The sequence below is a fragment of the Neophocaena asiaeorientalis genome, unplaced genomic scaffold, assembly GCF_003031525.2.
Source record: "Neophocaena asiaeorientalis asiaeorientalis breed wild unplaced genomic scaffold, Neophocaena_asiaeorientalis_V1.1 scaffold473, whole genome shotgun sequence".
Lineage (NCBI taxonomy): Eukaryota > Metazoa > Chordata > Mammalia > Artiodactyla > Phocoenidae > Neophocaena > Neophocaena asiaeorientalis.
The window spans coordinates 1,869,657-1,884,403 of record NW_020174935.1 but is presented as its reverse complement, the minus strand read 5'-3'; the positions used below and the strand labels follow the sequence as shown (position 1 = coordinate 1,884,403).

General features: G+C 47.6%; 1 protein-coding gene across 2 annotated transcripts in view; it reads right to left on the bottom strand.

Moving 5' to 3' along the window:
• The window catches only part of GTPBP1 (GTP binding protein 1), a 30,441-nt gene that overhangs the window by 12,126 nt on the left and 3,568 nt on the right, over nucleotides 1–14,747 (bottom strand). The window contains exons 1-6 of one of the 2 annotated variants that reach the window (XM_024761558.1): nucleotides 12,120–12,230; nucleotides 11,971–12,036; nucleotides 5,833–6,013; nucleotides 4,891–5,239; nucleotides 984–1,107; nucleotides 12–126 (exon numbers count right to left, since the gene is read on the bottom strand). In XM_024761558.1, the coding sequence (XP_024617326.1) occupies nucleotides 12–126; nucleotides 984–1,107; nucleotides 4,891–5,239; nucleotides 5,833–5,981 (737 nt within the window). In that variant the 5' untranslated portion in view covers nucleotides 5,982–6,013; nucleotides 11,971–12,036; nucleotides 12,120–12,230. Of the gene's footprint in view, nucleotides 1–11; nucleotides 127–983; nucleotides 1,108–4,890; nucleotides 5,240–5,832; nucleotides 6,014–11,970; nucleotides 12,037–12,119; nucleotides 12,232–14,747 lie in introns of those variants that run through there. The other variant, XM_024761557.1, reaches the window with a different exon arrangement.

The following is a 14,747-nucleotide window of genomic DNA, read 5'->3' as shown; positions in this document are numbered from 1 at the left end:
CTACCCATTACCTCTCAGAGCTGAAGTTGGAGGCTGTAACAATCACATCATCCTTGCTCTGCACCAACACAGGGATCTTGCGGCAGCCGGGTGACTTCAGCAGGCGCTGTAACAGCTTCAAGGTTTCTTAAAGGGTAAAATGGAACAAAATTAGGGGAACATAGCCTTCTCTTTGGCCAGGCTTCTAGGGCAAGACAGGTCCACTCATCACTGATGCAAGCAGGAGACAAATAGATGGACAGCGTTAAATGCCATAATGCCTGGAGAAGCAAAAGGAGGATCAAAACTTTGGGTGGGTAAGTGCTTGCTAGAGTAGAAGGAGAGTACAGATGCGGACTGTCTGCTAAGGTTATAAGTCTGAAACCTGTCAGGTTTCTCCAGAGTCTCCAGAAGACCTGCATCCTATAAGCAAGTGATTTGGGGTCCACCAGAAGGACAATGTTGTTCCTAGAATTCCCTGCTTCCTGGAAAAAAAGTTCATCTGACAAAAGGATCTCTAGGACATTTAGACACCTGTAGAAGTCCTTATGAGGCCCTCCAAAAGGATATGTCTTCACTTCTCTTCCACCATCTTTAGCAACGGGGGAGAGATGCATGAAAGCCTAGTCTTGCAACACTGTTTTGAAACCTTTGGTGGTAAAAGGTAATCAGACTCTCTGCCCAGATGTCTCCATGTATGTCCAGCTTAGATGGTAAAACCCAACCCCTTCTGCCTGGAACCATCTGAAAAGAGATGCCAGATTAGGGATTTCAAGGACCTTGAATTTGTAACCAGAAGGAACAATGAGCAGGAGATAACTCTAAGCTCTGCTCAGACCAAGAGGCAAACAGGGAGAAAGCAAAAGATTCTGGGTTGATAGACATTCAGGCCAAGGTCTAAGCACAATACAAGGAAACAGAAAATTCCGGGTAGATCACCAAGGAGCCACAGTGCGTGACTGCCCCAAACAGAGAGACTGCTACTGGCTGTTGGCTTCACTTACCTTGCAGGATGTTGGCAGGACACATGTCAATCTTGGTGACCACCACAAAGACAGGCACATTGAGTGCCAATGCCAAGCCCAGGTGCTCCTTTGTCATCCCCACGATGCCAGCATTGCTGCCCACCTGCCCCGACACAGAAAGAACTGTCAGGACAAGGGAGACAGAGATTGCTGCTGGGTGGGCACAGGGGCTCAAAGAAGGCTGAGGTAAGAGAGAACTCCCATCTCTGAGGCCACCATCAGAACAGGACACAGGGGGCACAAGTCTTAGGCCAGAAACAAAATGGCTGTAGATGAAAGCTGGGCTGGGCACAGATTGCTTTAACCTCCAATTTAACAGTGTGGGCTATCAAAATCTGAGGAGACTTTGAAACAATAAAAAAGACAGACTCAGTCTGGGAAAACAAAGTCATCAAAGTGGATTCAGTTTAACATCCCTGGCCCCCAGTTACCCCATCTATAAAATGGGGGATAATAATATTCACTTTAGAGGGTCACTTAGGTTTAAATGACCAAACATATGTCAAAGGTCCAGCACACAACTAGCACGAATTAGGTATTCAAGCAATGGCAGGGACTTCCCTGGTGGCGCAGTGGTTGGGAATCTGTCTGACAATGCAAGGGACACGGGTTCGAGCCCTGGTCCAGAAAGATCCCACATGCCGCAGAGCGGCTAGGCCCCGGTGCCACAACTACTGAGCCTGTGCTCTGGAGCCCGCGAGCCACAACTACTGAGGCCTGTGCACCTAGAGCTCATGCTCCGCAACGAGAGGCCACCGCAATGAGAAGCCCGCGCACCGTGACAAAGAGCACTGCCCATGTGCAGCAGTAAAGACACAGTGCAGCCAAATAAATAAATATAAATAAATTGATTTTTAAAAAAAAGCAATGGCAGCTGTTACTACTGTTACCATTTCTTCCTGTAACAATAAATGTTTTAAAATATCATCATAAAGGCTGGTTAAATAAATTAGAGACATGCATAAGTGTGCGATACAAAAGAAAGAGGAAACTCTTAACTGATGTGGGGTAATCTCTAAGATATGTTTTTTTTTTTTGCAGTATGCAGGCCTCTCACTGTTGTGGCCCCTCCCGTTGCGGAGCACAGGCTCCGGACGCGCAGGCTCAGCGGCCATGGCTCACGGGCCCAGCCGCTCCGCGGCATGTGGGATCTTCCCGGATCGGGGCACAAACCCGTGTCCCCTGTATCGGCAGGCGGACTCTCAACCTCTGCGCCACCAGGGAAGCCCCTCTAAGATATGTTTTAATGGGAAAAAGCAAGGTGGTATACAGCATGCTATCACAAAGAGTGGTGATTGGATCACTGTTTGAAAAAAGCAGCTGGAAGACATTTGGGGGAACATCTGAGATAACATAAATACTTTTAGACTAGATATTGTATGATATTAGGGAACTCTTGTTCGTCTTCTTGGTTGCAATAACAGTAGGAAGCTGTGTGCTAAAGTATTTTAGGAGCTGTGTGCTGAAGTATTTGGGGTGAAGAGTCACAATGTCTATAATATAATCTACTTTCAAATGATTCAGCCAAAAAACCAACCAACAAAAAAAACAAAAACAAAAAGAAAACAAAAACCATACACACACACAGAAAAACTCCACATATGCATCTATCACATGTACAGATAAATATGGCAAAATGTTAATGATTGTTGACTCCGAGTGGTGGGTTTATGGTATTCGTTGTACTATTCTTTCAACTTTTCTGAATGTCTGAAATTGGAGGGAGAGAATATACACATATATGCTGGGTGATTACAAAATATCTCTAGAGGATACATAAGAAACTGGAAGTACTGGTTGCCTGTGGAGGAAACAACACAGGCGGAAGAGAGGCTTTAAGTCCTTTGGTACCTTTTAATTTTTGTACCATATGAATGTATTACTTACTAAAACAAAATAAAATTAAAGTTAAAATCGCCAAGACATATTTATACAGGGCTTTATACATTCCAGAGGGACTTCCCTGGTGATCCAGTGGTAAAGTCCCCTTCCAAGGCAGGGAACGCAGGTTCAATCCCTCATTGGGAAACTAAGATCCCACATGCCGTGAGGTAACTAAGCCCGCGTGCCACAACTACTGAGCCCGTGCGCCTCAACTAGACAGCCCACGTGCTGCAAACTACAGAGCCCATGCACTCTGGAACCCGTGCACCACAACTAGAGAGAGAAAACACGCACACTACCACTAGAGAGAAGCCTGCATGCTGCAACGAAGCACCAGCGCGCCGCAGCAAAAGATCCCGCGTGCTACAACTAAGACCCACCACGGCCAAAAATAATAAATAAATAAATAAAATAAATATACATTCCAGTGTCTTCAAGCGATGCTCTCATTTGATCATTACAATTCCCAGGTGAGCTACCACCTCACCAGCACAGATGTCCCACGCATGTTCCCTTTTCCTACACCGAGACACCTCCACCATTTCCCTCCTAATTCTTCCCATTCCCTCCAACCACCTTTCCTAACCAACCCAGACCTGCTTTTGTTCTTCCCAAGCAGGATAACAGAATGATCTCTCTGTTGTCTCTATATTTTCAAGGTTTTTTTGTTTTTGTTTTTCTGGAAATTGATTGCCATGGAACAATAATGAAATATTTCATTGTTTTCCACAGAAATTTTTAATATTTAGCTCACGGCCTAAAAGTCAGATAATACGTAACATTTCATCTGGGGTGAAGATATGTCCGTTAATTGACCTTGATCACTGTAGCTCAGTTAGAAAAACGCTCATGTTAAACTGATTTCTACACCCTTCTTAATCTCAACCCAACAACTGCCCCAAATACACCCTATGGCTCTTCCTTCGAAACCCTTTTGTAGAGCGGCTTTCCTCAGCCAGTCAAGGTGGTAAGGGCCCCTTGCAACGTTCAAAGATATGGGAGATAAAACCACAATGAGATTGCAAGAACCTCGGGCAGAGAGCCGACAAGAGTGTTCATACATATGCTCTGCCTCTCTTTACCCTCTGGTCTGGGGAGAATTTGCCTGGAAACCTCTGTTTGTGGGGCAACTTGATCAAGTTTGCTCTGAACAGATGTTGGCATTTACTACACTTATTAATACAGACAGCTGGAGGAACTGGGAAATGGGGAAGGGTTTTGAGAAGGATTTTTGCCAAAGGAAAACCCGCTCGCTCGCACTCTCTCTGAAAGCTGTGAAGTTGTGACCAAGGCCGTGGGCCTCACAGACTCCTACTCTCTGGCCAGGAAGATCAAAGGGGCCCAAATGCGAGCTTCAAAACATGATCCAGCCCAGAAGCCTCTGCTCCCTTCCCCTTTCAGTTCACCTACATGATGAGCTGCTTAAAAATCTATTTCCCACGAGACTGTAAGCTCTATGGGAGCTCGGGACACCCTCTTCACTGCTCTGTCTTCAGTCCTGGCACAGTGATAGGCATGCAGAAGCTTCTCAGCAAATAGCTGTGGGACTGGTTGACACTGGTTCCAGGCTTCAGAAGAGGCCACCTCTCAGGCCCCTCAACGGCTATCTGCACTCTCCCCCATTTCCTTCCCAGGCCGCCCCATCTCTGAGGGTGCTGCCTGGTATCATCTCAAAGTAGCCCAACTCCAGGAGGAAACACTTCTGAAGGTAATAAGAAATGCCCCAGGAGAAACCCTCCCTTACCCCTCTCCGAAAAATAAGAGAGGTCTGCAAATGGCACCTTGGTTTCTGCTTAGAGGACCTCCTCCTGGCCTAAGCTAGGAGAAAGATCACGGTACGCTCCTTGAGAAGGCTGGGCACCCCTGCAAAACTTGTCGTTCTTACCCAATTTCAAAGCCCTGAACCAAAAGGCCCTGTCTCAGAACAATGTCAAACACCTGCATATCACCACAGCCCCGGAGCCCAGCTGCAGCCCCCGCTCCTCGGCAGCACCCCACTTACCATGAGCATGCAGAAGTCAGGTAAATGGCCGGTCATGCCGAAGACCGTGGTCTTCAGGTACTTCTCATGGCCGGCCAAGTCGATGAACGTAATCACCTTAGTGGATTTCTCACAGATCCTTGTCCACTCCAGGCTGCCACCATGGCTGTCTGGCTTGTTTACCACATTGCCTTCACTGTCAAAGCCCAGAATGTCGTTGCCCACACTGCTGGTGCGACCAGATTCAATCTCGTGTTTGTGGCGGAAGAGTTTCTGGCGGGCGAAGCCTCGGCCATTGTCCAGCTCCCCGTGGGTCAGGACCCCCAGAAGCGTGCTTTTGCCGGCATCCACGTTGCCTACTACCGCTACCCTGTGTGAACACAAACCCATACGTTTGTGTGAGAGTTGGTGAGTGAGTGAAGTGGACCTCCGCAACCGGATCCATAAGGACAGGCTTGCCCCTGAGCCTCTCCAGCTCTCTGCCCCTTCTATTCAGGGATGAGCACATTAGGAATGCTCTTAGAGCTGTATCCAGGGAGTAGAAAGTTACTCAGGAGGAACTGAGTTCCCACCACAATGACTTTCTCCCTTAACTTCCACTAGCTTTCCCAAAGCTGCCAGACAGAAGCCCTAAAGCCAAGAGAGGTACAAAATGCTCTCCTCCGTTACCCTGGTTTCAAGCCTCCCGGCCTGATGGGAAAGCAAATGCAGCCCACAAAATGGCCACAGAACATATGGTTGGCCTCTCTCCCACTCTCTCCAAATGGAAATATTTAGGGATGAGGGAGTGCAGAAACAGAGAATGGAGCTATCGGTGTTTCTGGACACTCTTTCCATGCCTCAGGAAGCGAAAGGGTGTACCCGACACGCCAGGTGTCAAAGGCTCAATCACCGTTCTGTGTGAAGCCCTAGACCCCAGGGTCATGCTTCAGGGGACCTGGAACTGTTCTGAAGCCTCCTCACCTGACTTCCAGGAAGTCATTGTCTCCTACTCGTTTCCGGACCAGGTAATCGCGCACACGGCCCCCAGCTTCTTGACGTTCCCGGAGGAGGATGACATCGGCCTCTATTTGTTCTGCCATGCTCTTCACCGTGGCATAGGAGGCCTCCATGTCAGCTTCACTCAGCCCGTACTCAGTCCCATCTGGTGACAAGGGCCCAGACGTCAGCCTGCCATCAAGCCTGCCAGTCAGCCACCCCTCACAAGGTCCCACCCTGGGCACTGACGAACATGGCTCTCTCTACCAGATACTTCAAAAATTTGCTCACAAGTTAATAAATAATAGGCTTCTCCATTAAGCAGGGCATTCATTAATTCATTCAACAGTAATCACAGAGACTCTCCTAGGTTTTATGCCAAGTCTCAGGCCGGGTACTGGGAATACAGGTGCCCTTAGCGAGCTCACAGCCCAGCGGGGAGAGACAGGAAATTAATTAATTGCAATACAGCTTGAGTGCTTTACTACAGAGCTGTACAAAGAGAATGTAAAGCACGAGCAACTAGCATTGCCTGGGGAAGCTGAGGACAGCTTTGCAGGGAGCTGACTCCAAGCTGCGTCTCCAAACATGAAAAATGGGCCTGCGGAGAAAGGAGGAAAGACATCCTAGGCAGCAGAGCAAAGCATGGAGCACGGCAGATCATGGCACGTTCAGGGACCAGTAAGCAGCTCGGCACATTGGGGAGCAGGGTGTCAAGTGGCAGGAGACCACACGAGAGGCAGAAACAGTTAGGCAGACAAACATCACACAGCAGCAAAACACATATGTACCAGGGTGGGAAGCCTTGGGGTTACACAGGGGAGTAGCAAGATCAGATCGCTGTGGGACAGAAAGATCCCTTGAGCAGCAGTGTAAAGTGAGCGCTGGCAAGCGAGAGACCAGAAACGGGGAGCCCAGTTAGGAAGTAATTCTAATAATCCAGGCAAGAGATAATGACAGGAGACAAAGGAAAATGGAGAGAGAATTTAAGAATGAGTTTAGGGACAGATTTTTAACAGAGGTGGCTCAGGTGAAATGTCCAGCAAGTAGCTGGAAAAAATGAGTCTGAGCTTAGGATGAGGAAGGGCGGACCAATCAACCACTAATTTATTGAATGCCTACTGTATGACAGTCCCGGTCAGGTACTGTCCACATGGTGCCATATTTCATTCCCACAGTAGAATGACAGCTCCTCCAGCTGTCTCCTGGGAGCACCCCTCTCCTTCCCTGGGCTCATGTGCCCAACCTCTTTTCTTTTCTGCCTCCAAAGGCCTTGCAGCACCTTCTCTCACCCCCTTCCACTTCTCCCCCTACAAACAAGCTCAAGGCTTTCCTAAACTAAAGGAGACCCAACCCCTCTTCCCTTGCCCCAGCTTATCTACTGAGCTACCATCTCCTCCAAGCATCTCCAGAGTAATGGACACTTGTTGACTTTATTTCCTCACCACCTTCTCACTGATCTGATGACTATGGAAAAACCTGGTTTTCAAGTCATCAGTGACGTTCTGCCCACTCATCCAATGCCCTTTCCTCGAACCCTTCACAGACAACACTGCTGGCAACAGTCCCTTTGTTTACTGAGGCACTTCATTCCCGCCCTGCTTGCCTAGAGCCCAAACTCTTCTGATTCACCTCCTGGCCCTCTGGGTCTTCCTTCTGTCTCCTCTGCTGGCTATTCCTGCTGCTGTCCCCAGATGCCGTCTTATTCAGTAGTCAGTCAGTGGCCTTCCTCTCTATCCTTGAAACATTCTCCTTGGCCTTCTCATTCTATGGGTTCAACTGTCATTCTGAAAACTATGAAAGTATTCATATCTAGTCATTCTTCCCAGAGCTCCGTCCACACCCTTTTTAAACAACAGCACAAAAACTAACACCATTAATAAAGCATTTTAGTCCTCTCTGCAACCCCATTAGTTAGGCATTACTGTTCCCATTTAATAGTGGGGAAACAGAACCTAGAGGTCTCTGTGCTGGGAGGGAGCAGAGGGGCCGTGTGAGCCTGGGTCTTCTGATTCCAAACCTAGAGGCTTTTCCTCTGGCAAGGGCTCCTCTTAGTGCCAGACCAGTTCCTCCTCTTGCCTTACCTATTTCTAATGACACCACTATCCTTCCAGTCACCCCAGCTTAACACTCATCACTCCAGTCCTGCCCCTTTCCTTGTCCCTGCTCTCCTCTTTTTGCCAATCCAATGCCACCAGCCTGATTTAGGCCATTATTCTACCTGAATCGCCACAAGAGATCCTTAACTGGTCTTAGCAAATCCAGTCTGTTTCTGCCAACCCATCCTGCATAGACATACAAGCTCAAGGTCCTAAAGAATGCACAGCTCTGACGTTGTCACTTCCGAGTCAAAGCCTTGGAAGGGCTCCCCAGGCCCAGCAGCGCTCAGTTCCAATTCCTTAGAGGCTTCCATCCCCCTCCCCCGCCCTCCCCTTCTAAGCTTTGTTCCAGTGCAGGTGGCCGAGTCACCATCCCTCCATGTCTCTGCACTTTTCTAGCTCTATACCTTTGCTCATGTATTTCCTGCCCTAGAAAGCCAATCAGCGTATCTCCACTTGTCAAAATCCTACCCATTCTGCTCCCTTATGAAGTTTACCACATGGAATAGAGTTTTGGATGCGTGTCTTCCCCTGCTATACACAAGCATCTCGAGGACAAGGGACATATCTCAAACATTCCTGGACGCTCCATGGGGGTGCCTTTCCTATACCAACTCCTCAAACGTTTGTAAAATGCAAAACAAATGAACGAAGAGGATGCAGTTGAGCCAAGGAGTTTCTTTTTCTTTTTCTTTTTTTGGCTGCGCCACATGGCACGCAGGATCTTAGTTCCCCAACCAGGGATCGAACCCATGCCCCCTGCAGTGGAAGCACGGAGTCTTAACCACTGGACCGCCAGGGAAGTCCTGCAAGGAGTTTCTAAATGCATGGCCAACTGCGCTCTGGACATATTCTGGGTTAGAGAAGGTCTCGGAAGCATCCCTAAGAGAAGGCCAGCTAGCCCTGCCACTCTTGCCAGACCCCCACATTCTATCCAACCTTTCCTGCTTCTGGTACAATGAGAAGCTTTCAGATCCTATCCCACACCAGCAGGCAATCACCAGTGTCACCTCATCCATCCAGGGCTCCCAGAAATGCACCCAGTCACATTACCCTTCTCCAGCACGCTCTATACTCCTCACTCTGTAGGAGTGGAAACAAAGGCCAAGGAGAAAAGCCGCAGAGGTCCAATTACTAAAGGCCACATATTCAGCCGTGCAGGAACCTGATCAGATCTCAGTCCTGCCACTGACTTACCTTTCTTATATGTACTCTCCTGCTCAACATAACGCAAAGGCTCCCCACAATTTTAGGATAAAAGTCTAAACGCTTTGGTATGGCATTCAAAGACCCTCAGATCTGGGCCCTGACTACCTGTCCAGTCTCCCCTCCTGACACTCCCAACCTCACATTCTACATTTCCTACTTTACTGAATCACTCCTGGTCCACCAAATACTCCACACTCATCAATGCCTCCATGCCTCTGTGCTTGTGGCTTTCTCTGCTCACTCACTACTGTCTCCACTCACCTAGAAAACTCCTACTCATGCTTTAGAATTCACTGAAGGGGCACCTCCTCCTTTGGAAAGACTTTTAAGTCTTTTCTGACCCTCCCACAAAGATGTAACACTCCTCCCATGCTCCCTGAACTCTTAATGCAGTACCTGGGTCTTAGAAAGTCACGATTTAATATGTGAAGAATGAACAAGGCTCTTTTTGAAAGAAATCTCATGGTAAATTATCTATAACCTGGAACCCTTAAAAAATTAACTACTGCAACTATTAATACTAGCTAACGTTTATATAGTGCTTACTATATGCCAAGTGTTAATCTTCACCATGCCACCATGGACTAGATTCTATTATTATCCCCATTTTAAGACAAGGAAAAGCATCAGGCAAACTTAGACCCACCAGGTTCCAGACCCTGAACTAACTGCTAGGTCACATTGCCTCCTTTTAAAGTATCAACCGTAACTTAAGAATGTATACTTAGGGACTTCCCTGGTGGTCCAGTGGTTAAGACTCTGTGCTTCCAACGCAAGGGGTGTGGGTTCAATCTCTGGTCAGGGAACTAAGATCCCACATGCTGCACGGCATGGCCAAAAAAAATAATAATAATAAGAGAAAAAAGAACGTATACTTAAAGAGCACATTCCTCCACCCTGCTTCGAATTTTTTTAAAGTCTAATTTATCCCTACAAAACTTGCCTCAGGTTGTGGGGGCAGTGGTGGTACCATCCGCCCGATTTTATAGATGAAGGAAGCGTCAAACAGAGGGCAAGCACCAAGCACACACAGAAAGTCAGGGATCAAGCTGACCCAGGGGGCCTCGCATCTCTTTTAGTCTTCTGCTTGATCTTCAACTTGTTTAATTACAATCTCTTTCTGCCCCTGAAGAATCCCAGCAGGAAGGAGTCACTATGAATCTAATAGCATCCAATTGGTAGATGCAAAGATAATGCTTGGGTGTGTAAAATATGTGTTAATGAATGTTTGCCATCTTGTTATGCCGTGCCACGGGAGGGTTAATTAACTGTGAGCCACCAAGGTATGGTAAAGTTCAGTAAGAGTCCACATTAAAGAATAAGCAAAGAGTAGGGGCTTTAAGAATCTGGGTCTTCAAAGAACAGTCCCAACACTTGTCAGAACTGATCTAGATGTGGTTTCTTCAATTCTATAAGCTGGAAGTGACCTTTGAGTGGTTCATCCTATTACAGGAGGCCAGGTGTGCACCTGACCCCAAAGCTTTCAAAAGCCTACCAATGATCCCCCTAGTCACCAAATGGAATGGCTTTTTCTGAACCTGACTCTCCCTGCTGTCTCTGTAACACTTGACAATGCTGGCCAACTCCCTCTCTTCCTTTCTTTTCTTTCTTTCTTTCTTTTTTTGCGGTAAGCGGGCCTCTCACTGTTGTGGCCTCTCCCGTTGCGGAGCACAGGCTCCGGACACGCAGGCTCAGCGGCCATGGCTCACGGGCCATGTGGGATCTTCCCGGACCGGGGCACGAACCCGTGTCCCCTGCATCGGCAGGCAGACTCTCAACTACTGCGCCACCAGGGAAGCCCCTCCCTCTCTTTCTTGACAGAACCTCTTGGTTTGCCTATCTCTCTGACCATGCCTTCTTTAAGGTGGTAACACCTAAAACTAGGGAGGTGGCAGTAAATACAGAAAGGAAAGGATAGATATGAGAAACATTTCAAAGGAAGGCAGAGCAATATTTGGAGATCAAACCCTTCTTCCTTGTGTCATTCTTGCAGCATTTCCAAATATTGTTTTCTACTGAGGTTAACTACGTATATGCCATCTCTCCTTCTTGGGACAGAGACCAGATTTTAAGTATCTAAAAGTGCTTTGCAACAGTATCAAGACCTTCTAAGATACTTAATAGATATCTGTCAAATAGTTCAAGACAGATTTTGAGATTTCCTCCATCTTAGACTCAAACTACAAAAGAATTATTACCTGCCTTTACAAAACGTACATTCGGCAAAGAGAACGAGTCCCTCAATGATGCATCGAGGCCTACTTAGGCTTCTTGTAGAGATGACAGAGATAAGACCTGGTACAGGCTAAATTCATAATTATTAAACAAGTCCAGCTGCCATTTCAGCAAAGATAATGTCTTAATGAAGATGAGAGTAAGCAGGCTTTGTATTGAGGATATAAACTAGGAATGACCAGGGGGAAAAAAGCCCAGGATATAATCTGGGATTCTGTCATGGGGGCTGCCTTCCTCTAAAACAATGGGCCCCATTACAATGGAATAGGGGCTGGGAGGACAATAACAAGTCCCTTCCAGAATAGCAACAAGCTTACATGTCTGATGGGATCTCACAGGGAGAAAAGAGGACCTCTGTTATCACAGCTATCCCCACCGAATGGTCAGTATGGTCCAGGGCAAGGCAGCCTTGCTGAAGAGAGGAATTCTGGATGTCCTTTCCTTGCTGACATCAAGAAGTATCACAGGGGTTCTCTGCTAAGCAGGCAATAAGTAGCAATGGGATCTGCAAATCGGGCTTGGAGGGGAAGACTTAGAGCTGCCTAGGGAAGGCTTAATTCTAGACCTAACTGTGACTTACTCTATCACCTCGGACAAGAAGTTTCCTTGCTCTGTGCTTCATCTCCTCTTATGCAAATGTAGAGTACTGGCGGCAGAAAAGCAGCATCTGTAAAACCGCTTGGAAAGTGAATTTTTAAAAAAGTAAAGTGAAAGGAAAACTATGCTCACCTGATCCCTGCCCAATGACATATATGGTCTCTCCGCATCCCTCGTCCATCCTCTCCCACATTTGCCGAAGTAGGCTGTCATACTGCTCTGATGTAGGGCTCACTAGAACCAGCTAGAAGAGAAACCAACAGCCTTAGGACCACACTTACTAGAAGAACACCACAGCCAAAGCAGATCAAGAGCCTGACCAAAGACCCTGACTGAACCCCACAGCACCCTGATCTAAAAGAGCTGGGCAGCCCTCTCATGCCCTCTCTGCCTCTCCTTAAATAGCCTTTGAGCCCAAGGCCTTATGAGAGTTGAGTTATATGCAGTACTGAAATGAGTATGTCTGAACCACAACCCACAGAAAAGAGGGTGTGAGCAGCCTGCCTCCTGCTGCTTAACGGAGGGGCAGGATCCACAATGACTGAGAATCTGGCATTGCAGGTAGAAATTAAATGAGTAGTGCTTTACACCTACATGCCAAAGTCTTCTACCTGCAGCTTGCAACTCACAGAGATCTCCATCCAAGGCCAACGGTTCCCATAATAACATAAGAAGTCTGTTCCAACTTGCCTTGGCTATCTCAATTATTTAGGAATCGGCAGTAAAAACTGCTGCAAGACTCATCTTTATCAACAAAACACATTACCCCTAAGATGGGTATTAGCACCGTCATTTTGTGAATTTCTGCCAATAACATTAAAATATCAACCACTTATCTGAGGAGGCCATTTACCAACAGGCATGTCAGATCCCATTCTCTAACCACTCATGTGTGACCTTGGACAAAGAACTTAACCTCTGAGTCTCAGTTTTTTAATCTACAAAATGGAGATACTACTACCTACATCCTAAGGCCACTGTAAAGACCAAATAAGATAACATGTAAAGCATCCAGTCCACAGCTCAATAAGTGGTAATTACAATTTTCTTCACCCAATCATCCTAGAAAAATCTTCCTGGATGAAACTAGCCACCGCAGTTCACTAACTGCTTCTCCTTTTGGAAGCTCTCAGAACCTTATGTCCATCCCCACATTTAATTGTAGCAAGTATATAAACTTATAGCTTCTAATCTTTTCCTCAGGAATCAATCTGTTCAACCCCTCTATCCTCTCCCTTCACATCCGTTTTTCTTTTCAATATCATCAGTATTAATCTATATATAGCTTCTCAACTTTAAAATACTGAGAAGGACTTCCCCAGCTACGTGATGAAGGAACACTTCCCTATCCTGGAACATTAAATAAGTTGGTCGGGAAGTAGAGGTACTGCTCTCTGCAACTCTGCCCTGCAATTTCCCACTGCTTTCAGGCTTCTTCAGCACCTTGGCCATCAATTGACATCTAGCTCATCTGCTTGAGTCAAGTGTATCTCTTACAATTTCCTGAGTTGACTCATCAGAGCTTATGCTTTGAACCTGGGTGCTGGGACGTGTGCATCGTGTCCCATTACCTCACACATTTCCCCTGACCATCCTCTCTGAACTTGGCCAGCCTCGTTATGGCATTAGAGGCACCAGACAGGACCACTGTGACAAGGTGCAGTACCGGCTTCTAAGTGCTCAGCAGAGACTAGAGGGAGAGATCAATTAGCTGCAAGGTAAAGTTCTCTCCTGTTTGGACCAAGTTTCATGCAATTTTGCCACCACAGACTAGAAAGTCACTCATGTTTTCAAAAGTCGTTAAACTTCTCTACCGTAAGTACTCAACAACAGGTAGGAGGCGGTATCGGTGTTCTATCCTGCATCAGCTGCTACTTAATCTGCACAGAGAATTATCAGTTTATTCAGTTCACTTCAAACATTTACTGAGTAGTATGTAACCGGCAGTACAGTAGGTTTCTTACATACAGTTCTCGTTTTTACAATGCATCTGTACTAAAAAGATGATGGAGCTGGAGAACTGAGAGGTTAAGAAACTTTCCCAAGGTCACAGAGCCTTTTTAACTGGCAGGGCAGGAAAGGGAACCCAGCCCTGTCTGACCCCCAAGTTGGCATTCTTTCCTTTAGCAATGTTAAGCACCTTCGAAACACCAGTCCCAAATTATACTTAATTTTTTATTCCTCCCACCCCCAACGCCAAGCAGAAGATGAGCCCTTAAATCCTGCCCACCTTCTCGAGAGCTCAGAAGACACGACTTAAATCGTCCTTCATTATTCCAGTCAAACAACATAAAGTCCCACTCCCAGAATGGCGAAATGATGGGTCACTGCCCATCTTTCACTTCTGTTTTGGGTGGGTTTGTAAAGTAGACATTCTTCAGACGTCCTTCTCCCGGACTGAGCGACTACTTAATGTTTCCTCTCCCAACACCAGGAAGAGCCGCAGCTGACTCCCTGCTCCCCCCTCGGACTACATGATACTCCCGCGCGCCCTGCCCAAGCCACCTCCGACCCTAGGCTGCCGTGGACAGTCCACGGGGAGAGCCACTCTCGATCTCGGGGGAGGCGGCACCGCGTGGGGACGACCACTGCGCGAGTAGCTGCCGGCGTCCGGCGCCCGCGTTCCACGTGGCGGAGGCGAGGGGTTGTGATCTCGGCGGGAGCCGGACGGCGGGAGGCCGGGTGGGCGCCGCCGGGGAAGGACAGCGGTGCGGCCGGCCGCCGGAGCCGCCCCTCACCGGGGAACCCGCCGCGCGTCCC